The following is a 23290-nucleotide window of genomic DNA, read 5'->3' as shown; positions in this document are numbered from 1 at the left end:
TCTGCCAAATCTTCTCTGCCAATGCCAAACAGCTTATTCTGCCATTGACTCTTGTTCGGTGTTGTTTGGTGGATTGGATGATTGAAGTCTGAAGAAACAAGACATATTGGCAATTTAACAATTTATTCATTTAATAAACAGGAACCTCAGTAGCGTGTGGAAGAACCATACACAGCCACAACAGCCTGGCACCTCTTCCTCATGCTGGTCACCAGCCTGGTCACACACTGTTGTGGGATGGCATCCCATTCTTCCACCAGCATTTCGCAAGTCAGCCAACGTGGTTGTGTTGGTCACTCTGGCACAAACAGCTGATCCCACAAGTGTTCAATGGGGTTGAGGTCAGGACTGCTGGCAGGCCATTCCATCCTCTCCACTCCCAAATTCTGGAGGTAGTCTCTGAGAAACCCTGCTCTGTGGGGGCGAGCATTGTCATCTTGGAGGATAGAGTTCGGTCCCAGACTGTGGAGATATGGGATTGCCACTGGTTGCAGAATCTCATCTCGATATCTCTCTGCGTTGAGATTGCCTCCAATGATGACAAGCCTCGTTTTTCCAGTGAGGGAGATGCCGCTCCACACCATCACGCTGCCTCCACCAAAAGATGTTACTCTATCGGTGCAGCAATCAGCATAGCGTTCTCCGCGTCTTCTCCACACTTTGACCCTATGATCCAACTGCCGTAGGCAGAATCTGGACTCATCGCTGAACATAACGTTCCTCCACATGTTCAGGTTCCAGTGCACGTGTTGCCGACACCAGCGCAAACGGGCCTGACAGTGAAGGGCAGTCATGGCAGGCCTCCTGGCAGCCCTATGAGACCGGAGATCGGTTGCGTGCAGTCTGTTCCGAATTGTCTGGGCAGAGAGCCGTCGGCCATACCGTCCTGCAAACCTTGACTGCAAATCTGTAGAAAACAGCCTACGGTTCCTAAGTGCTGACAGGGTGAGGAAACGGTCTTCTTCGGGTGTCGTCTTCTTGGGACCCCCACTTCGCGGCCTGTCTCTGACATCCCCCGTTATATGGAACATGTCCTTCACTTTGGAGATGGCACTAGGGCTCACTCCAAATAATGCCGCAACTTGGTTTTGCGGAACACCAGCTTGAAGTTGCCCTATCGCACGGGCCCTATCCAGATCAGTCAAACGTGGCATGCCGATTCTTGGAGCAGACACCTACTGACCACTGTAGCAGGGCCTATGCTCACAGATGCTGCCAATCAGGTGCCAATCAGGCACCTGATTGTCAGCACCTGGGGGTACCAGAAGCTCAAAACAAGAGTCAATAGCAACAGCAGAATAAGCTGTTTGGCATTGGCAGAGAAGATTTGGCAAATTTTTCATGGGCGCAACCCATATACTCAGCTCTGCTGCTCATCCCACAAATGCATGTTCCTTACAAATGTGGCACCATTTAAAAGGGAAATAAACAGGCTTTCCAACGGTATAAGATTTATTGCCAAGAAGCATTGTTACAACAAAGAAATAATCTACCAAACACAAATTACCTTACTTTTTGTGCTATGTTTTTACATTAAAATGGTTATCTTGATGGATCCTTGTGGGAGGCCTGTTTACTGGCTGTTCCCCTGGTTTCTCCAGTGGGGGAAGATTTCACAGACTGCTTCCCAACTCTTTGGTCACTGTGCTATTTAAATTGAGACATCTGACTGAAGTGGGATAATTGGAAGATTTGCAGAGTCTTGCATAATGTTGGAAAATTTGCATGTTATCCCATATAGGTCAGTTGGCAGAGGCATTGCTCAACAAAGCTTGAACATAAACTACACGAGCCTACACCTCAGCAAGACCAGTCGCTGAGGCACTGGAAATAAACGCTCCTGTTTTGAAGAGAAAGAAAATAATCAATCATGGTGTCCTCTATCTGGAGGGTTTGAACTTGGAATCACGAGGAGTCTGGAGAATTAGAGCAGTGGATATGTTGAGATGTTAAATCAGCAATCATAACTGTCTGAAGAAAGGAGGACCTGGCGTGAGGGGAACCGCGTGGGGAGGTGGGGGGGGGGGGGGGGGGGGAGAACAAAGGACTTGGCGCAGGATAGATTTTTTTAGATTTTAGATTTAGAGATACAGTGCGGAAACAGGCCCTTCGGCCCACGCCGCCCAGCGATCCCCGCACATTAACACTATCCTACACACACTAGGGATAATTTTTTTTTACATTTGCCCAGCCAATTAACCTACATACCTCTACGTCTTTGGAATGTGGGAGGAAACCGAAGATCTCGGAGAAAACCCACGCAGGTCACGGGGAGAACGTACAAACTCTGTACAGACGGCGCCCGTAGTCAGGATCGAACCTGAGTCTCCGGCGCTGCATTCGCTGCAAGGCAGCAACTCTACTGCTGCGCCACCGTGCCGCCCAACTGTCTGAAGAAAGGAGGACCTGGCATGGGGGGAACCGGGTGGGGAGGTGGGGGGGAAGAACAAAGGACTTGGCGCGGGATACTTTGTAACTTTCCCGACACCCTTCGTGTGGCAACTCTACATACCGTGGGTATGCAGAACAAAGAATATCACTGCGACTTGTCACCTGACAATAAAGTATCATCATTATCATTATTGAAGGGTTTCGACCCAAAAGTCGCCTATTCCTTTTCTCCAGAGGCGCCTGAGTTACTCCAGCTTTTTGTGTCTGTCTTCGGTGTAAACCAGCATCTGCAATTCCTTCCTGCACATGATAATCACATGGTTACACGGTGCTCTGATAGAGACTACATCAGCTCATACATCAAGGAGATACGAGTGGCTGCCGTGGAACTGTCCTCCTGCATACATGAGCACATGCAAGTGAGAACATACATGTGGTGTGGGGAAACATGGGCTCCATACCTGGAATTCTTCAGAAATCTTCAGTGAAGGCCCAGGTAGACCAGGAGGACCAGGGGGACCCTGAATGAAAGGGAAATGTTATCGTCACACAACCAAATCATCTTGTGTGTTATCTGCTGTCTTCTCATGTGCAAAATCGGGAATTTAAACACTGCGTATCTCTTGAAACCAGACCCCGCACCAGTTACAGACCTGCTCTTGGAGGATTCAACTGCAGAGGTGACAAGCAGTGACACAGAAGGCCTTCACTTTCAAGCTGGGAAAGGGTGTAGAGAAAATCTATGAGGACGCTGCTTCGAGGGCCTGAGTTATAGTGGGAGGTTGAGCAGCTTCGGACTTTATTCCTTAGAGCGTAGGAGGATGAGGCGTGATCGTATAGAGGTGTACAAAATCATGAGAGGAATGGAATGGGTAACTGCACAGAGTCTTTTGCTCAGGATAGGAGAATCGAGAACCAGAGGACGTGGGTTGAAGGTGGGGGGGGGGATAATATAGCAGGGTAACTTTTTTTCACACAAAGAGTGGTGGGTGTATGGAACGAGCTACAAGAGGAGGTAGTTGAGGCAGGTTTTGTCGCTTGAAGTCCAGCGTGCCTCGTACGGGTTGATATACGTGATACATAATATAAATGAAACAAACCCCAATACTTACCGGAGATCCTTGAGTGCCTTTCAGCCCTTGGTTTCCTGAGTATCCTTTAAGTCCCTGAAAACCAATGGTAACCCTATTAAATTATATGTATCCTGTCAAATGTTCAACTGATTATCCATTTCTGTCTGTATTACTGTAACACCTGTACAGGGGAGCAGCCAGTGAGAGCCTGAATCTAAAGATCAGGTGAACAAACATGATGGGTGGGGGACATTTAACCATGGCACGGTTCCATATACAACATAACATTTTGTGACAAAGGAGATTGCTGAGGGTAGGGAGGTGGATGTTGTGGACATTTTTGTAAGGCTTTGGTAGACTGATCCAGAAGATTAAGATAGATGGGATTTACGATGACTTGGTCATATGGATTCGGAACTGGCTTATTCAGAGGGTTGTGGTGGAAGGTGGATATTCTGGCTGGAGGTCTGTGTCCAGTGGAATTTTGCAGGGATCTGTGCTGGGACCTCTGCTGATTGTGATTCGTATAAATGTGGTGAGTACATTTGCTGATGACACTAACATTGGAGGAGTTGCAGAGAGAGAGGAAGGCTGCCGGTTTAATACAGTGGGATATAGATCAGCTGCAGAAATGGGCAGAGAAAAGGTAGATGGATTTTAACCCGGGCTAGTCCAAGATGTTGCACTTTGGGAGATTGAAAGCAAGAAGAGAGTATGTAGTTAACGGCAAGACCCTTAACAGCACTGATGTGCAGTGGGACCTTGGAGTCCACGTTCATAGCTCACTGAAGGTGGCAGCACAAGTAGATATGGTGGTACAGGCAGCATATGGTATGCTTGCCTTCATTACTGGGCGCGTTGAACACAAGAGTCTAGAAGTCTTGATGCAGTTCTGTAGGATTTTGGTTAGGCTGCATTTGGAGTATTGCTTGCAGTTCTGATCAACCCCATTACAGGAAAGATCTGGAAGCTTTGGAGAGGGTGTAGAGAAGGCGTACCAGAATGCTGCCTGGATTAGAGGGTTTCAGCCACAGGGAGGGGTTGGATAGACTTGGATCATTTTCTCTGGAACGTCAGAGGCTGAGGGGAGACACTTGATACATGTATATAAACTTAGTCACTTTTAGATGGGCACATGGATTTGCAGGGAATGGAGGGATATGGATCACTTGCAGGTAGATGAGATCAGTTCAGCTTGGCATCATGTTCGGCACAAACATCATGGGCGGAAGGGCCTGTTCCTGTGCTGTTCTATGTCCTATGTTATTTACTTTCGGCAGTCTGAGTGTAGAAAGCTACATGATCTTGATATCACCTTGGAGTCCATTTAGCACACTGTTCATTCTAATTCATAAACAATATAACATGCATCTAAATATAGTGGGAGGGAAATCAGGAAAATTCCGATCGGTGGCACTGCATAAGCGCTATGAAAGTGTTTTCACTCTGCACACAACTAGTCACTGAAACCAAATTTCATTGATGTCGCACTGTAGGATAGATTGCTGCACTATTATACTCACTGAACCGCTGGAAAACCACTTACTTTTAGTCCAATTTGACCCTGTAAGAAAGTGCAAAACAGCAGCAATGTGATTTTCATGAAATAAATTAGCGTGACCATGAAGAAAATTAATTTACGCCTCTCTCCCAAAAATAACAGCTGTAAAGGGAAGCAAATTCATTGCCAACCCTTGCATTAATTGTGTTCCCTTATCACAGTTTCAACACCGACTGAATTTTCTCCTTCCCTGAAACTGCCGGCAGTCAGAGAATTACACAGCATGGACAGAGGCCCTTCGGCCCATCAAGTCCACATCAACCATCAAGCACGCATTAACACTAATCTACATTAATTCCACATTGGGGGTAATCAATAATGACCAATTTATCTTACGTCTTTGGAATGTGGGCAGAAATCGGACGACCAGGGAAAACCTACACAGCCAAAGAGAGAACGTGAAAACTCCATGCAGACAGCACCCGAGGGGAAAATTGAGCCCAGATCATTGGAACTGTGAGGAACTGGCTCTACTATCTGCACCACCGTCTCACCTCCTGGGATGAGCTACTCCTCTGATGGAGGAGCAGTAAAGATGACAGGTGCATCTTCAACCACCACCCCACCCCCTGTTGCATGCTTTGAAGTTGGGAACTTGCTCTGGGCAGTGCATGCATGAAGTTAGCCGTTAACCTCCATGTTTTATATGAGATCTGGACTTCGGGCAAACAGTTCGGGCAATGATTAAAACACATGAAATACAGCAGCAGCACAGCAGAAATACAGCAATAATATTAATCAATATGAGCACACCTACCAGCAATCCCAGGAACCCTTGCCTTCCTTTATCACCTGGGTGACCACGATGCCCCTGCCGTTACAAATGATATCACTTTGAGATATTCCATAAAGCTTCATACATATGAAAAACATCGAAGCACACCTCTGGATTTTTACGGCGTAGAATCAAATAATATTAATCTCAGGTAGACGCAAATGCTGGAGTAACTCAGTGGGTCAGGCAGCATCTCTGGAGAGAAGGAGTGGGTGACGTTTCGGGTCGAGACCCATCTTCAGTCTGGAGAAGGGTCTCGATCCGAAACGTCACCCATTCCTTCTCTCCAGAGATGCTGCCTGTCCCGATGAGTTACTCCAGCATTTTGTGTCTACCTTCGATTTAAACCAGCATCTGCAGTTTTCTTTCCTAATATTCATCTCAGTTCTTCAATTTATCAAAAACAATGATTTCCTGCTGGTAGTAAGTCTCAGGTTCCATTGCCTTTGCGGTTTCTGTGAAAGTACCATTAAATGCCGGGGAAGACTGACTAAACAGGAATTAGGCAGACAAGGAAAGTGTTGGCATTATTTGGAAATTGTTCCCCGTCCAGCTAAAATGCAGATTTATGTCTGAGTTCTAAATTTCTAAAACAGAAAAGAGAACCTTGACCTCTGGGTACAAATGTTGACACATTTCCTGGTTGTTCCATTTGAGACCCATGAGGTGTCCCTCCTGCACTGAATTACAAGAATCTTGAGATTCAGCAACGTCAAATCCTAGTCCTCCCAGTAAACGCTGAACTGTTTGACGGACACACGAGGAACTGCAGATGCTAGAATCTTGAGCAAAACTCAAAGTGCTGGAGGAACCCAGCAGATCAGGCAACATCTATGGAGGGAATGGATAAGCCACGTTTCGGCTCAGGACCCTTCTTCAGATGTATTGTAGTAAGGGTTTTGAAAGCTGGAAAAGAGATGGTGTGGGGCCAAGCCAGGCAAGTGATAGGTGGATACAAGTGAGAAGCATTTCATTGGCAGATGGTTGGACAAAGGCCAGAAATGAAAAGGAGACAGAAGGGCATCAGATAAGATGAGAAGAGGAGTTTGACAGCAGGTTTAGACTCTTAAAAAAGCTAAATTATTAAAATGTATATTATTAAAATATTATAAAATCAATGAAAATATATCAACATATATAACATAAAATATATTAATGTGTAGGAAGGAACTGCAGATCCTGGTTTAAATCAAAGAAGCTGGAGTAACTCAGCGGGACAGGCAGCATCTCTGGAGAGAAGGAATGGGTGACGTTTCGGGTCAAGACCCTTCTTCAGACTAATCAACTAAAATATATATTTTTTAAAAATATATATTTTCTGTCTATATTTTCCACTGTTCGCAACCTTGTATCCCTCTTGTTATCACACCTTCCCTAGCCAACAACGGACCATTATGGGCTCCATATTTAGATCATTTGGTGCCGGCCCTGGATTGTTCTGACCTTTTCTCACCTCTAGTTCCCGCCCACCATCTAACCCTTTACTTTCAGTTTGAAGGGTTCAGACAAAAAACGTAATCTATTCTTTTTCTCCAAAGATGCTCCCTGACCCGCTGAGTTACTCCAGCATTTAGTGTCTCTCTGCAGGACTGCAGGTTGGGGTCGCACTTCCTATTGAAGTGATCAGCTGCAGCCAGCAGCTGTGTGTCATGTAGCTCCACGCTGCCCTCTCCTGGAGTTATTGTTCAAACTCTTCCAGCCCCGGACCAAAACTTCTCAGCACCCCTCTCCTAAAACCACTTAGTTTGTCAATGAGTAACAATAGATGAAACCACAAGCTGAAAGTCAGCTTCAAAATGTTGGAGTGACTAAATTACAGCTCAACATAAGTAAATAAAAGTTTTTAAAAACTATAAATGCCGGAAATCTGAAATTAAAAGCAAAAGCAATAGACATACGAGCTAGACTAGTCCCACCTGCCCGCATTTGGTCCAAATCCCTCCAAACCTGTCCTATCCATTTACCTGTCTAACTGTTTCTTAAATGTTGGGATGAGTCCCTGCCTCAACTACCTCATCTGGCAGCTTATTCCATACATCCACCACCCTTTGTGTGAAAATGTTACCCCTCAGATTCCTATTAAATCTTTTCCCCTTCACCTTAAACCCATGTCCTCTGGTCCTCGATTCATCTACTCTCGGCAAGAGACTCTGTGATACTACCCGATCTATCGCTCTCATGAAACAGACAGAGGCAGAGGGTCAGAGAGAATTTTCTAACCCACAAATGATTCCTAACTTCACAGAACATACAACAGTACAGTACAGTACATGCCATTCATGCCGAACACGATGCCAGATTAAACTAATCTCCCCTGCCTGCATGTGATCCACACCCCTCCATTCCCTGCGTATCCATATGTCTATCTATAGGGCTCCCAAATGACTGCTGAGTGTTTGCAGCATCTTCTGTTTGCATTTGCAAGGCTATTTACCTGCTCTCCCTTTCGGCCCATTGATCCTGGTAAACCTTCAGCTCCCGGTTTCCCCTGAAACAAAGAGACACAAAACCACATTCAGAAAACAACCCTTTTCACATCATGCTTTAATTTCACTTTGAAGATAAAACACAGAAGAAAATACTGCATTTCCAAATTAATCTGCTGAGATGTTATCCAGGATAATAAGAGGAAATAAATCTTCCTGGTCAATCACCAGGCAGTGCATGAGAACTGGAATGACATTTGAAGTTAGCCAAAGAATACAGAAATCTTAAAATTTGCTGCGTGCATTCTGTCAACAATCCAATTTCTTACACTGGACCCACTGTTAATAAAATGGTCCCAACTAAATCATCATCATATCATATCATATATATACAGCGCGGAAACAGGCCTTTTCGGCCCACCAAGTCCGCGCCGCCCAGCGATCCCCGTACATTAACACTATCCTACACACTAGGGACAATTTTTACATTTACCCAGCCAATTAACCTACATACCTGTACGTCTTTGGAGTGTGGGAGGAAACCGAAGATCTCGGAGAAAACCCACGCAGGTCACGGGGAGAACGTACAAACTCCTTACAGTGCAGCACCCGTAGTCAGGATCGAACCTGAGCCTCCGGCGCTGCATTCGCTGTATAGCAGCAACTATACCGCTGCGCTCTGAAATAAGTCATTGGATATTGCCAAAGGAAAAAACTTTCTCATCAGAGTCAGCCTGGTGGGAGAAGGTATCTCAGCCACTCCACCTGGCAACCTAGACTGGCTGTTGTCCATGGTACATGGCCACTAAAGAGACCTTGTTCCTCCACTCTTCATTCGCCCACAACCAGGGGAACCATAGAAACAACGGGATGCAGTGCTGACTTGTGTGGTTCATAGTTCAGAAGTTCAAGGAACAGAATTGGCTCATTTGGCCCATCCACTACTCTGCCATTCAATCATGGCTGATCTACCTTTCCCTCTCAAACCCATTCTCCTGCCTTCTTCCCATAACCCGACACCCTTATTACACGTTAATTGTTGGCTGAGGATAGCTGCAGCCTCATAGAGTGTTAAACCTTGGTCCAGTTTGTGTGGGTTATTTCCAGCTCAGCCATCAAGGCAACTGAGCTCAGTGCACTTAAACAATGTCTCATAGTTTTGGAGACATATATAGAAATAATGCAGGGAGACAGGCCCAAGTCTACATTGGCCATAAACCACCCATTTACACTTATCCTACACTAATCTAATCCAACTTTATTCACTCCATATTGCTATCAATTCCCCCCAGATTCAACCACTCACCCACACGCAAAGGAATATTTACAGTTGGCCAATTAACCTACCAACCCGTATGTCTTTGGTCTGCAATCTACTCTCTTATCAGTTTAATTCAGATGTTTTGCTGATGTATACATAGAATATTTTAGATATGAACAGAACAGATATGAATAGATTTGATTTGATTTGATTAGTATGGGTGTCAGGTGTTATGGGGAGAAGGCAGGAGAATGGGGTTAGGAGGGAGAGATAGATCAGCCATGATTGAATGGTGGAGTAGACTTGATGGGCCGAATGGCCTAATTCTGCTCCAAACACTTATGAGCTTATGAAGAGCATTGAAAACTCCACATACCTTTTTGCCCAGGTCCCCATGCGGTCCTGATATTCCTGTATCTCCTCCGGTTCCCTGTGACACAGAGAAAAGTGAGCAGTGGTGATGTTAAGTGAAAATGCCTGACAGTTCAGTCAGCATGTTGTTCCACACAGTGTTGCAACAGTTACCTTCTGCCCCTTCAACCTTGGCCTTCCTTTGTTACCATTTACTCCTGAAATTCCCTGTAAAACAATATGTCAGTTACTGAGATTATCGGGCTTACAATTGCAGACTTCATTGTTATTTTTTATATAATACAATAAAAGGTATTCCTCTGTGGGTGTTCAGATTGTATCATAGAGTTTTACAGCAGGGAAACAGGCCCTTAGGCCCTATTTATCCATGTCAACCAAGGGGCCTTCCTGTGCTATCCCATTTGCCTGCATTCAGCCCATATCCCTCAATATCTTTCCTATCATAAGTTCATAAGTGATAGGAGTAGAATTAGGCCATTCGGCCCATTAAGTCCACTCTGCCATTCAATCATGGCAGATCTATCTTTCGCTCCTAACCCCATTCTCCTGCCTTCTCCACATAACCTCTGACACCCGTACTAATCAAGAATCTAACTATCTCTGCCTTAAATATATCCACTGACTTTGCCTCCACAGCCTTCTGTGGCAAAGAATCCCACAGATTCACCACCCTCTGACTTAAGAAATTCCTCCTCATCTCCTTCCTGAAAGAACAACCTTTAATTCTGAGGCTATAAACTCTAGTCCTAGACTCTCCCACTAGTGGAAACATCCTCTCCACATCCACTCTATCCATGTCCCTTTCCAAATATCTTGTGAATGTGGTCATTGTGCTGGCTTCTGTCAGCTCGTTCCATATACCTACCATCCGCTGTGTGAAAAAGTTGCCCCTTTAAATCTTTCCCCTCTCACCTATAGCTTCTATTTCTTCATTCCCCTACCCTGGGGAAAAGACTGACCTTAACTAGGCCCCTCACGTTTTTATAAACCTCTCTAAACACATCGCTCAGCCTTCTTTAATATTCCACTCTACTGAAAAAGATACGAGTTGGAACAGATAATAAGGCAGTAACACAGAATGCAGTTCACAAGTTCTAAGAGCAGAATTAGGCCATCGTCTTCTCCGCCGTTCAATCATGGCTGGTCTATCTTACCCTCTCAACCCCATTGTCCTGCCTTCTCCCCATAACCCCTGATACCCGTACCAACCAAGAACAGTTGAGGTGATGCACAGAACCTGATGTACTACGCCATAACGTTATGTGGTAGCACAGCGGTTTAGAGCAGAAATGGAATATTTGACTGAGCAGGTACCATTGTCAGTCAATCTTGGAATCCCCCACACGATTTAATTCCAGGGAAACATTTCTTCAGAAGTGATGCAGGGGAATTGGACCCCATCATTGAGCCCCCGTGACAAAATTAATCCTGATCTACTAAGCTATAACGTTGCATGGTAGCACAGCGGTTTATAGCAGAACCTGAAATCAGGTAACATAGCAACCTGCCAATTTGAAGTTTAGAAACCTGTTCAGAAATAGTTTTGTCAAGAAACTGGGTCACACACGCTGGACCACTTGATTGAAAATTACTTCAACTTGGAGCAAACTGCACTTCCCAACACTCCAGTTTGAATAACAGCAAATGGAAAATTCCACTGAGCAGGTCCCAGTCAATCTTGTAATCGTTCAATCTTGTACATCAGTCAATCTTCTAACCCCCCACACGATTTAATTCCTGGGAAACATTTCCTAAGAAGCGATGTGGGGGAATTGGACCCAGCCATTGAGCCCCCGTGACAAAATGAACCCACCACTGCGTTGGTGAGCCGTGACTTACAGAAGATCCGACTGATCCAGGAAGGCCGGCTGGTCCTCTGTCACCTCTTGGGCCCTGCAATGCAGAAATGGTCAGCCAGTGTTTTCCTGCGTTAGCAAAGACAGCGAAGGTTCATTTGTGTAACAGGCTAATACGTTGCTCACAAGCCCCAGGTCAGGAGCGCCAACCACTGGAACAATGATTCACACAAGTGTGGATACAAAGAGCAAAAACGCCACAGTAACTTTACCAAAATGCATCAGCCCATTGATGTAATTCCTTCAATTTTAAAGACAAATTAGTCATACTTAAAATCTGGAACAGAAAAAGGTGGAAATTCGTTCTCTACTGCAAACAGTAAAAATGCATTGAACTGCATTGATGAAATATGGTTGCAATGGGCTTCAGGGGTGGAAAGGACCAGTGGGTCTATTAATTTAATGCTCACTTCAATACATAAAGAACTATAAGAAAAGGAACATCAGTAAATGTTCCTTTACCAGTTTCTCCTGCCGGGCATTTGTGCCGTATGTATCATTGGACTGAGGATCAAATTTGTTCAGTTTTTGTCCTTGGTTTCGGATCTTTGCAGTATGTCCCACTCAGGGCCGTCTTAACGCATGGGCCTGATGGGCACTTGCCCGGGGGCCCACGAGCATAGGGGCCCCATGCTAATCTGTGTATGTTAAGTGACTTGCAATAAATAAATACTAGTTTAAAAATGTAGGTTCAATAAGTGCTTTTTTCGCAACACTTTCGGTCACTAAGTGCTTCTCACAGCGATCTGTAAGTGCTTTTCGCAACAATGTAGCACCCTAAGTCCATCGCTAAGTGCTTTTCGGTAAGTGCTTTTCGCCGGTACGACAGGGGGGGGGGGGCTGGTAGGGAAAGGGGGTGGGGGAGAGTAACGGTAGGGGCCCAAGTACACTGCTTTGCCCGGGGGCCCATAATGCTGTAAAAACGGCCCTGGTCCCACTCGATGTTTCATAGTACTCCGACTTAGGGTGCAAGTTGAATCAAGAGCTAAAATTGGCATGTCGAAAATGTAATATTACGGTGGTTATGGGAGATTTCAACATGCAGGTAGACTGGGAAAATCAGGTTGGTAATGGACCCCAGGAAAGGGAGTTTGTGGAGTGCCTCCGAGATGAATTCTTAGAATAGCTTGTACTGGAGCCCACCAGGGAGAAGGCAATTCTGGATTTAATGTTGTGTAATGAACCTGATTTGATAAGGGAACTCAAGGTAAAAGAGCCATTGGGAGGCAGTGATCATAATATTCAAGATTCAAGATAGCTTTATTGTCATCCAAATTGTATGATAAGTTTTAATCTACAAATTGAGAGGGAGAAGGGAAAATCGGAAGTGTCAGTATTACAGTATAGCAAAGGGGATTACAGAGGCATGAGGCAGGAGCTGGCCAGATTTGACTGGAAAGAGACCCTAGCAGGGAAGACGGTGGAACAGCAATGGCAGGTATTCCTGGGAATAATGCAGAAATTGCATGATCAATTCATCCCAAGGAGGAGGAAAGATTCTAAGGGGAGTAAGAGGCACCCGTGGCTGATAAGGGAAGTCAAGGACAGCATAAAAATAAAAGAGAATAAGTATAACATAGCAAAGAAGAGCGGGAAGCCAGAGGATTGGGACACTTTTAAAGAGCAACAGATAACTAAAAAGGCAATACGGGGAGAAAAGATGAGGTACGAAGGTAAGCTGGCCAATAATATAAAGGAGGATAGTAAAAGCTTCTTTAGGTATGTGAAGAGGAAAAAAATAGTTAAGGGAAATGTGGGTCCCTTGAAGACAGAAGCAGGGGAATTTATTATGGGGAACAAGGAAATGGCAGACGAGTTGAACCGGTACTTTGGATCTGTCTTCACTAAGGAAGATACAAACAATCTCCCAGATATTCCAGTGGCCAGAGATCAAAGGGTGACGAAGGAACTGAAGGAAATCCACATTAGGCAGGAAATGGTGTTGGGTAGACTGATGGGACTGAAGGCTGATAAAACCCCAGGGCCTGATGATCTGCATCCCAGGGTACTTAAGGAGGTGGCTCTCAAAATCATGGACGCATTGGTGATCATTTTCCAATGTTCTATAGATTCAGGATCAATTCCTGTGGATTGGAGGGTAGCTAATGTTATCCCACTTTTTAAGAAAGGAGGGAGAGAGAAAACAGGAAATTATAGACCAGTTAATGTGACATCAGTGGTGGGGAAGACGCTGGAGTCAATTATAAATGACGAAATTGCGGAGCATTTGGATAGCAGTAACAGGATCGTTCCGAGTCAGCATGGATTTACGAAGGGGAAATCATGCTTGACTAATCTTCAGGAATTTTTTGAGGATGTAACTAGGAAAATGGACAGGGGAGAGCCGGTGGATGTAGTGTACTTTGACTTTCTGAAAGCCTTCGACAAGGTCCCACATAGGAGATTAGTGTGCAAAATTAGAGCACATGGTATTGGGGGTAGGGTACTGACATGGATAGAAAATTGGTTGCCAGACAGAAAGCAAAGAGTGGGGATAAATGGGTCCCTTTCAGAATGGGAGGCAGTGATTAGTGGGGTACCGCAAGGCTCGGTGTTGGGACCGCAGCTATTTACAATATACATTAATGACTTGGATGAAGGGATTAAAAGTAACATTAACAAATTTGCAGATGACACAAAGCTGGGTGGCAGTGTGAACTGTGAGGAAGATGCTATGATGTTGCAGGGTGACTTGGACAGGCTGTGTGAGTGGGCAGATGCATGGCAGATGCAGTTTAATGTGGATAAGTGTGAGGTTATCCACTTTGGTGGTAAGAATAGGAAGGCAGATTATTATCTGAATGGTGTCAAGTTAGGAAAAGGGGACGTACAACGAGATCTGGGTGTCCTAGTGCATCAGTCACTGAAAGGAAGCATGCAGGTACAGCAGGCAGTGAAGAAAGCCAATGGAATGTTGGCCTTCATAACAAGAGGAGCTGAGTACAGGGGCAAAGAGGTCCTTCTACAGTTGTACCGGGCCCTAGTGAGACCACACCTGGAGTACTGTGTGCAGTTTTGGTCTCCAAATTTGAGGAAGGATATTATGCTATTGAGCGTAGGTTCACTAGGTTAATTCCCGGAATGGCGGGACTATCATATGTTGAAAGACTGGAGCGACTAGGCTTGTATACACTGGAATTTAGAAGGATGAGAGGGGATCTTATTGAAACATATATGATTATTAAGGGGTTGGACACGTTAGAGGCAGGAAACATGTTCCCAATGTTGGGGGAGTCCAGAACCAGGGGCCACAGTTTAAGAATAAGGGGTAGGCCATTTAGAACAGAGATGAGGAAAAACTTTTTCAGTCAGAGAGTTGTAAATCTGTGGAATTCTCTGCCTCAGATGGCAGTGGAGGCCAGTTGTCTGAATGCTTTCAAGAGAGAGCTAGATAGAGCTCTTAAGGATAGCGGAGTCAGGGGTTAAGGGGAGAAGGCAGGAAAGGGGTACTGATTGAGAATGATCAGCCATGATCACATTGAATGGCGGTGCTGGCTCGAAGGGCCGAATGGCCTACGCCTGCACCTATTTTCTATTGTCTACTTCGTCCAGTACACCAATTACTCTGAAAATTATATCCTGATGCCTTCACAGGGGCTTCACTCTGAATATCCAGGTACACATCACTGGGCATCAGGATGGCATGGGAACATTTCTGATCAAGTTCTTAACAGTGGGCATTCTTACTCGGCAGAAAGTTTGACTTGAAGACTTTCTAGAAAACAAAACACAGTGCTTACCTTTAAGCCCTTTTTCCCCCGTGGTCCTCTTGGTCCAGCCTTTCTTCTTCTCCCCTGGAAGAGGGAGGAGAATGTCCCCAGAATACTAATTAGTAACATGGTACAACATGTCACACCAGGGATATGCGAGTCGTTTCAAAGTGTGAGGAATTTATAGGTGGCGTTTTGGTACCTACCGCTCGTCCAGGATTCCCTGGGTCTCCTGCAACTCCATCAACCCCATTGTTCCCCTGAAAGATAAATAGAAATAATATTAACCGCAGTTCAGAGATGCCTAGAACAGTGCAGCAAAAAGGAGGATGTTCGGCCCATTGATCCTGTGCCAGCTCCTGCCAATCACATGGCACAGCTGGAGCAGGAAGACCCATTAACATCCCGACCATCCTCTCCCCACTCCCATCGGGCAGAAGATGCATTAACTTAAAAGCCAGATTCAAGGGTCTGAAGAAGGGTCTCAACCCGAAATGCCACCTATTCCTTTTCTCCAGAGATGCTGTCTGACCCGCTGAATTACTCCAGCTTCTTGTGTTCATCTTCAGCTTCTTCCCTGCTGTTACCAGAGTCTACAACAGACCTCTGATAAACTAAGGGAGCAGTCTCGATATTCCAATCTATCTCTTTGGAGCCCTGGCACATTTCTCTGTCGCTGTAACACTATATTCTGCACCCTTATTTTCTCTTTTGCATTACTGGATGTGCTCATGTATGGCAGGATTTACCTGGGCAGCATGCAAAACAATTTATTTCACTGTATCTCGGTACACTGACAATAATAAACCTATATCAATACGAATGTACCTATCATATGCTGGGCAGTCTCACTGGATGTCAGGCCCGTTAAGGCATGGAGCCAGCCCCGTGTGGTGGGATTGGCCCAGTGTGAGCTGGCACAATGTGGGAAGAACAGCACAGCTCCAGGGCTGCTCGCTGGTCAGTGGGAGATGTGCAACAGAAACCTCAGGCATTGCATTGATGAAAAGTGTTTCTGCTCAGGCTCAGTTTCAGTCTCAGTTTAGTTTATTGTGACGTGTACCGAGGTACAGTGAAAAGCTTTTGTTGTGTGCTAACCAGACAGCGGAAAGATAATACATGATTACAATCGAGTCATTCACAGTGTGATAAGGGAATAGCATCTCATGCAAGGTAAAGCCAGTAAAGTCCAATCAAAGATAGTCCAACAGTAGTTCAGCGCTGCTCTGTGGTTGTGGTTGGATGGCTCAGTTGCCTGATAACAGCCGGGAAGAAACTGTCCCTGAATCTGGAGGCGTGCGTTTTCACACTTCTATACCTTTTGCCTAATGGGAGAGGGGAGAAGAGGGAGTGACCGGGGTGTAACTCATCCTTGATTATGCTGCTGGCCTTGAGAGAATGAGAGAAAGGTTTGTTGTCTCGACATCAGGACATGAGGTTCTCAATCTCCTTCCTGTACTGCGACTCATCAATATTTTATATGGGGCCCACAATGGTGGTGTCTTCTGTGAATTTGTAAATTGAGTTGGCACTCTCAGTACGTTGTACTCAGTGCGACAAGGAACTGCAGATGCTGGTTTTCACAAAAGAACACAAAGTGCTGGAGTAACTCAGCAGGTCAGGTGGCATCTCTGGAGAACATGGATGGACCATCCTATACGTCCTATCCAGGTTCTCCAGAGATGCTTGACCTGCTGAGTTACTCCAACACTTTGCGTCCTTTCAGTAGTTTTCTCATTCTCTGCATTTACTTCACCTTTTCACCTTTGACCCCCGTCCTGCCTTCAGACCCTCGTTGACCTCTCGGACCCTGAAGGTGGAAACAAACCACATTTTTAAACGCGGCAGGGGGAAATGGGTGTTTATGTTTTAATTGAACAAATAAGTATTCCTTACTGTTTTGCCTGGAAGTCCAGCATTGCCCTGTGGTCCTTGCTCACCCGCGGAACCCTAACATTGAAGCAATAAGTTTCCAATCGTAAATTTATAATAAATGGGAGAGCAATATTGCAAAACACAGTTGACATTTAACTTTCTTTGCTGAACCAAGGATTTCAATGTCACCACCAACCTCCATCCCTGGATCGCCTGCTGGTCCTCTTTCTCCAGGTGCTCCATCTGGCCCCTGAAAATGTGCATTTCATTATTAATCATTGAAAATGTTGACTCGAACTTAGTGAAACTAAGTTATACTAAATAGAAACATGGGGCCCTGGAACATTAAGCACAGTTCTGGTCTCCCATCTGAAGAAGAGTACACTTGCGAGGCAGAGGGTGCAAGAAATGTTCACCAGGTTAACTCCTGAGATGGTGGTGTTGACCTATTAGGAGAAATTAAGCCACCTGGGACTCATCCTAGGGAATGAAAGGTGACCTCATGGAATGCCATGTTTCTGATGGGGATTCACAGGGTTGCTGCAGGGATGATGTGTGGTCTTGAGTACCAGGGGTCACAGCTTTAAAATAAATTAGATTTTTTAGAGATACAGCGCAGAAACAGACCCTTCGGCCCACCGGGTCCGTGCCGCCCAGCGATCCCCGCACATTAACACTATCCTGCACCCACTAGGGATAATTTTTACATTTGCCCAGCCAATTAACCTACATACCTGTACGTCTTTGGAGTGTGGGAGGAAACCGAAGATCTCGGAGAAAACCCACGCAGGTCACGAGGAGAACGTACAAACTCCGTACAGATGGCGCCCGTAGTCAGGATCGAACCTGAGCATTCGCTGCAAGGCAGCAACTCTACTGCTGCGCCACCATGCCGCAAAAGGATCAAGACTGAGACTGAGACTGAGAAAGATTCCCCACCCTGAAGGTAGCGAATACTTGGAATTCACTACCAATTGACAGAGCTCTGGGGTTCAATTGCTGAGAGTATTTGGAATGGAGATGAATAGCTTTTTAGAGTTACAGGAATCAAGGGTTGGAGCAGGAAAGGAGAATATCCTTACCGAATGGCCTTGCTGGGGCAAGACTGTTTGGTGATGTTCCCATAACCCAAGTGGAAGTTAAATAATCGTGCGATGGAGAAAGGAATGAAAGGATGTGACAATGGGTTAGAAGAAGACTTGTATAGAGCTTAATGGTGTCATAAATTGATAGAGTGGTCCACAACAGAAGGCCAGTGAGCCCTATGTCCAGTAAATGAGGGATACAGATAGCAAACTGAGGACTTTGTGGAGTATGTGGTAAGACCAGGACAGCTCTTCTGAAGGAATTACAATGCATAACCTAGATAAACCTCCAGCCTTGCATTCTAATGTCTGTGCTCGTCCATTTTGAAGACTGATTCATACTTTATTGATTGTTAATCCGAGCAGATGAGTTGTATACACTGAAATTGAATTTGTAGTCAATCTTGTTTTTTTCACTAAAATAGCTGGAAATTATTGAGTACAATGTCTTTATTTTGAAAATAATCACTGACACTTTAAGTCTAGATCTTGCAGAAAGGACGGAAGTCAATAATTTCATCTGGAGAGGGACAAAAGGCTTAAAAAAGTGACGTCTATTTGTCAGGGAAAGGAAATTTAGAGAGGAGAAAGAATAAGTGTATTTGGCATTATGAAAAATGCCAAATACACTTGTTCTTTGTACTCCCTAAATTTCCTTTCTCTGACAAATAGATGTCACTTTTTAAAGCCTCTTGTGTAAAATAAGTTGTAAAAAGCTAATTCCACTGGTTAGCAAAAACGCCTTTACATTGTTATTGGCAATAGATGGAATTGTCGAATTGAAAGTTGAAGGAGCCACATAGTGATGCAGCTTAATATTTCTCCAACATCTAGGTTCTCAGGCTGCTACTGAATGAAGCCGTGATCTCTGGGGAACACTGGGTGTTTAGCACACCATTCTCCAGCACAGAAAATGTATCCAGGACACCAAGTAAATTGGCTCTCAGAACATGAGACAGAATTAAGCTAAACTTGTAATAATAACTATGAAGATGAGAGTGGTCGCTGGGGATGACCAAGGGAAAATAAGGCAATAAGAATAAGGAGAAATATTAGAATACGAAGTGGGAAAATATTGGAATACCCACATGTACAAAGACATTAGGATCAGAGGTGGGTATCTAGCCCCTCAGCCAGCTTTGCCATTCAATAACAAATTCAGAATTGCTGGAAGAACTCAGCTAGTCAAGCAGCCTCTGTGGAGAGAGAATCTAGTTAACATTTTGGGTCGAAGACTTTTATCTTCACTGGCTGAGTTCTTCTAACATTTCTGCTTTTAGCTTAGATTCCAGCATCTGTAGTTTATTTGTCAGCCTGTTAAACCATTGCATCCTGGCTGGTTCGCTTTCTCCACTTGGCCATCGAGATTTAATTACTGTAATAAAGGCGCCTCGACAGTTGAACAGGTTTAATGTTGTAAAAATAACTAGTTCTGTTTCAACATTATGTAAACTCAGAAGAACTTCAGTCCAGGGACTCATGGGTTTATTGGCAGTCAACTTAAACATCAAACAAATCCACAGAATATAATTCAAACACAAATATATGTTTTAAATGTACTGAAGTAACAGGTCCTTTAATCAAAGCTGATCAATGTGAAGTCAAGGCTTTCAATAAAAAAATAACCGCAATAATCTCCACAAAGTTGGCAGATTTTCCCATGTGTAGGTGCACCAGGGGAACGGAAAGGCAGGGAACTTACCAGAGGTCCTGTGTTGCCCTGGAGACCACGCTCCCCCTTCATTCCCTGCAGCCCGATTTCACCTTTGGGTCCTGGTGAACCTTTCGATCCCACCGGACCAGATGGGCCCTGCATCGTTTGATTTTAACCAACAGATGTGTAAGAAAATGCAGGTGATGCAATAGACAATAGACAATAGGTGCAGGAGGAGGCCATTCGGCCCTTCGAGCCAGCACCGCCATTCAATGTGATTATGGCTGATCATTCCCAATCAGTACCCCGTTCCTGCCTTCTCCCCATACCCCCTGACTCCGTTATCCTTAAGAGCTCTATCTAGCTCTCTCTTGAATGCATTGAGAGAATTGGCCTCCACTGCCTTCTGAGGCAGAGAATTCCACAGATTCACAACTCTCTGACTGAAAAAGTTTTTCCTCATCTCCGTTCTAAATGGCCCACCCCTTATTCTTAAACTGTGGCCCCTTGTTCTGGACTCCCCCAACATTGGGAACATGTTTCCTGCCTCTAACGTGCCCAACCCCTTAATAATCTTATACGTTTCGATAAGATCCCCTCGCATCCTTCTAAATTCCAGTGTATACAAGCCTAGTCGCTCCAGTCTTTCAACATATGACAGTCCCCCCATTCCTGGAATTAACCTAGTAAACCTACGCTGCATGCCCTCAATAGCAAGAATATCCTTCCTCAAATTTGGAGACCAAAACTGCACACAGTAGTCCAGGTGCGGTCTCACTAAGGCCCTGTACAACTGCAGAAGGACCTCTTTGCTCCTATACTCAACTCCTCTTGTTATGAAGGCCAACATTCCATTAGCTTTCTAACCACTTTTATTTGTAGTGATATATTGGCACGGTACTATTCTCATATTTGCCCATTAATGGATTTGCATCATCCCATTGTCCTGGAGTTGAAAATTAATGTTTTTTTCAGCAAAGTACAAAAGCAACCATTTCCAGATCGATAAGTATGAAACTGTGTACATCCTGTTGTGAGTTGCCATTGTGGGCCTAACACCAATTCTGTGTGTGACTCTTGGGATGCCTTGATTCCATACCCAAAGCTATTTTGGAGCTTTGTGAGGGAACTTGGGGCACATTGTGATGGAGGAGTAGCCAGGGCAAGAAGGGCCCCCTCCCTCAGTGGCAAACTGGGGAAGGCAGACCTGCAGGAAGCAAGTAAAATCCTTATCTAAATCCCTCGGCCTCATCTCTAATTGTAACCCTAAGGGTTTCCCTCTTTGTTGCTGACCCCACTTTCCCCCTGTATCTGATTCCTACCTTCCCTCACTAGAAACAGTGCTGGCCACACACCCACCCTTCACCCCACACACACAACCGAGCACACCTCCAAATAACCCAGAGCCAGAGTCGACTGGGAATCTCAATGCAAGGCTACAATGTTCAAGTTGCAACTGAGAAGTAATGGAGTACAATTCATGTACAATGTTATTCCAGAAATAAATATTGGTTCACACAATAGGCAGGTGAAAAATTCACCGGCTGACTCCACAAGTAATCCCATCATTGATAATACGAGAGTTTCAGAAATAAACTGTATAAAAGGAGTGACAGAGGAGCAACTGAATCATGTGTTGCATGTTTTATAAGTGCAATGAGTCCATTTCAAGAACAGCTTCTTCTCCACTGTTATCAATGCAACTCTTATGTTAAGGATGGATTCCTGATCCATCTCATTGTAGTCCTTGCATTTTTTATTGCACTTTCTCTGTAGCTGTAACTGTATATTCTGTAATTCTGAAGAAGGGTCTTGACTCGATACGTCACCCATTCCTTCTCTTCAGAGATGCTGCCTGTCCCACTGAGTTTTGTGTCTATCTTCGATTTAACCAGCATCTGCAGTTCCTTCCTACACTGGATATTCTGTACTCTACTTATATATGTATCTTGCACTACCTCAATGTACTTATGTATAGTATGGTTAAACTGAATAGCACGCAACAAAGTTTTTCACTATATCTTGTGACAATAATAAACCAACTTCACCAATTATTATTATTTTTTTCCAAATTTGGGGACTGATGCCATGCAGCTCAGCAATACCACAACTCAGTATCAAAAGCAAGGAGTTAGCCATTCAGAAAAAAGAAAATTGTCACCAGAAGGCAGCGATTATTTTGAGTACTCTACCCAAGGCAGCTCAATTCCTTTGCACATTCGACGGATTGATCAGTGTTTAGACATTAATGGAGCCTAGGAATGCTGTACCTGTACAGGACAGTGGTCAGGTCAGGAGGTAAAAGATCAGCCAAAAAAACGATACGAAGTCTTGAAATAACTCGGTGGGTCAGTCACCATCTCTGGAGATCATGGATAGGCAACGTTTCAGGTCGTGACCTTTCTTCAGACCTCCTTCTATCCATGTTCTCCAGTAGAGGCTGCTGAGTCACTCCAGCATTTTGTCTTTTTTTGTACACCGTCATCTGCAATTCTTCGTGTCGAAAAGATCAACCAAATGGAACTTGGGATGTGTCATTTTCCAGGAGTTTGAGCCAATTTATCCTTGGCGCAATAGGACCGTTCTGTATCGGCCTACAAGCATCTGCCGTCATAAATTAAACCACATTTTGACTCTAGATGCCTTCTGACTGTTGCCAGGAACCTCAAACTGTATTCACTATCTGGCTGTCCTTCCCCCCCCCCCCTGACCATTAACTGACCGCACCAGTGAAACACCACAATCATTTACAGAGATGGCAAGATGCCAAACATCCTGGCTACTGTAGCTCCTCGTGAGAGAGAGAGAGAGCTAGAGAGAGAGAGAGAGTGAGACAGAAACAGCCATTCTGGGTCAAAAAACAACCGCTCTCACCCTCCTTTCATAAAAGTGCCCTCTAAAGATACACATAAAATCAATGGAAGTTATCTGCTTTGGTGATTGTTGAAACTTAAATTCCTTTGCACTGTCTTAATGATGAGACATACTTACAATGGATCCGGGGTTGCCAGGGTCTCCCAAGCCTCCTTTTTCACCAGGTAACCCCTAGGTATTCAGAAGAAAACGTTTAAACTTGTGGCAAAATGATTGCTACCTGCCAGCTTTGCATTAAACAAAAAAGCAAGTTTAGACTTTAGAGATACAGCGTGGAAACAGTCCTTTGGCCCACCGAGTCCGTGCCAATCAGCAAGCACACATACACTAACACTATCCTAATCACTGGGGATAATATTACAATTTTACCAAAGCCA

General features: G+C 44.7%; 1 protein-coding gene across 1 annotated transcript in view; it reads right to left on the bottom strand.

Annotated features, from left to right (window-relative positions):
- The window catches only part of LOC144608387 (uncharacterized), a 28900-nt gene extending 8738 nt beyond the window's left edge, over nucleotides 1–20162 (bottom strand). Inside the window, exons 1-14 of the mRNA XM_078426099.1 lie at nucleotides 20088–20162; nucleotides 17497–17550; nucleotides 17322–17375; nucleotides 17182–17235; nucleotides 15632–15685; nucleotides 15456–15509; nucleotides 11699–11752; nucleotides 10013–10066; nucleotides 9864–9917; nucleotides 8235–8288; nucleotides 5783–5836; nucleotides 5011–5028; nucleotides 3504–3557; nucleotides 2853–2912 (exon numbers count right to left, since the gene is read on the bottom strand). Coding sequence (XP_078282225.1) covers nucleotides 2853–2912; nucleotides 3504–3557; nucleotides 5011–5028; nucleotides 5783–5836; nucleotides 8235–8288; nucleotides 9864–9917; nucleotides 10013–10066; nucleotides 11699–11752; nucleotides 15456–15509; nucleotides 15632–15685; nucleotides 17182–17235; nucleotides 17322–17375; nucleotides 17497–17550; nucleotides 20088–20129 — 714 coding nt within the window. The 5' untranslated portion in view covers nucleotides 20130–20162. The remainder of the gene's footprint in view (nucleotides 1–2852; nucleotides 2913–3503; nucleotides 3558–5010; nucleotides 5029–5782; nucleotides 5837–8234; nucleotides 8289–9863; nucleotides 9918–10012; nucleotides 10067–11698; nucleotides 11753–15455; nucleotides 15510–15631; nucleotides 15686–17181; nucleotides 17236–17321; nucleotides 17376–17496; nucleotides 17551–20087) is intronic.
- Between the last annotated feature and the right edge of the window lie 3128 nt (nucleotides 20163–23290).

The sequence above is a fragment of the Rhinoraja longicauda genome, chromosome 31 (assembly GCF_053455715.1).
Source record: "Rhinoraja longicauda isolate Sanriku21f chromosome 31, sRhiLon1.1, whole genome shotgun sequence".
Lineage (NCBI taxonomy): Eukaryota > Metazoa > Chordata > Chondrichthyes > Rajiformes > Arhynchobatidae > Rhinoraja > Rhinoraja longicauda.
The sequence above is the reverse complement of the archived record's forward strand: the minus strand, read 5'-3'. Positions and strand labels throughout refer to the sequence as shown.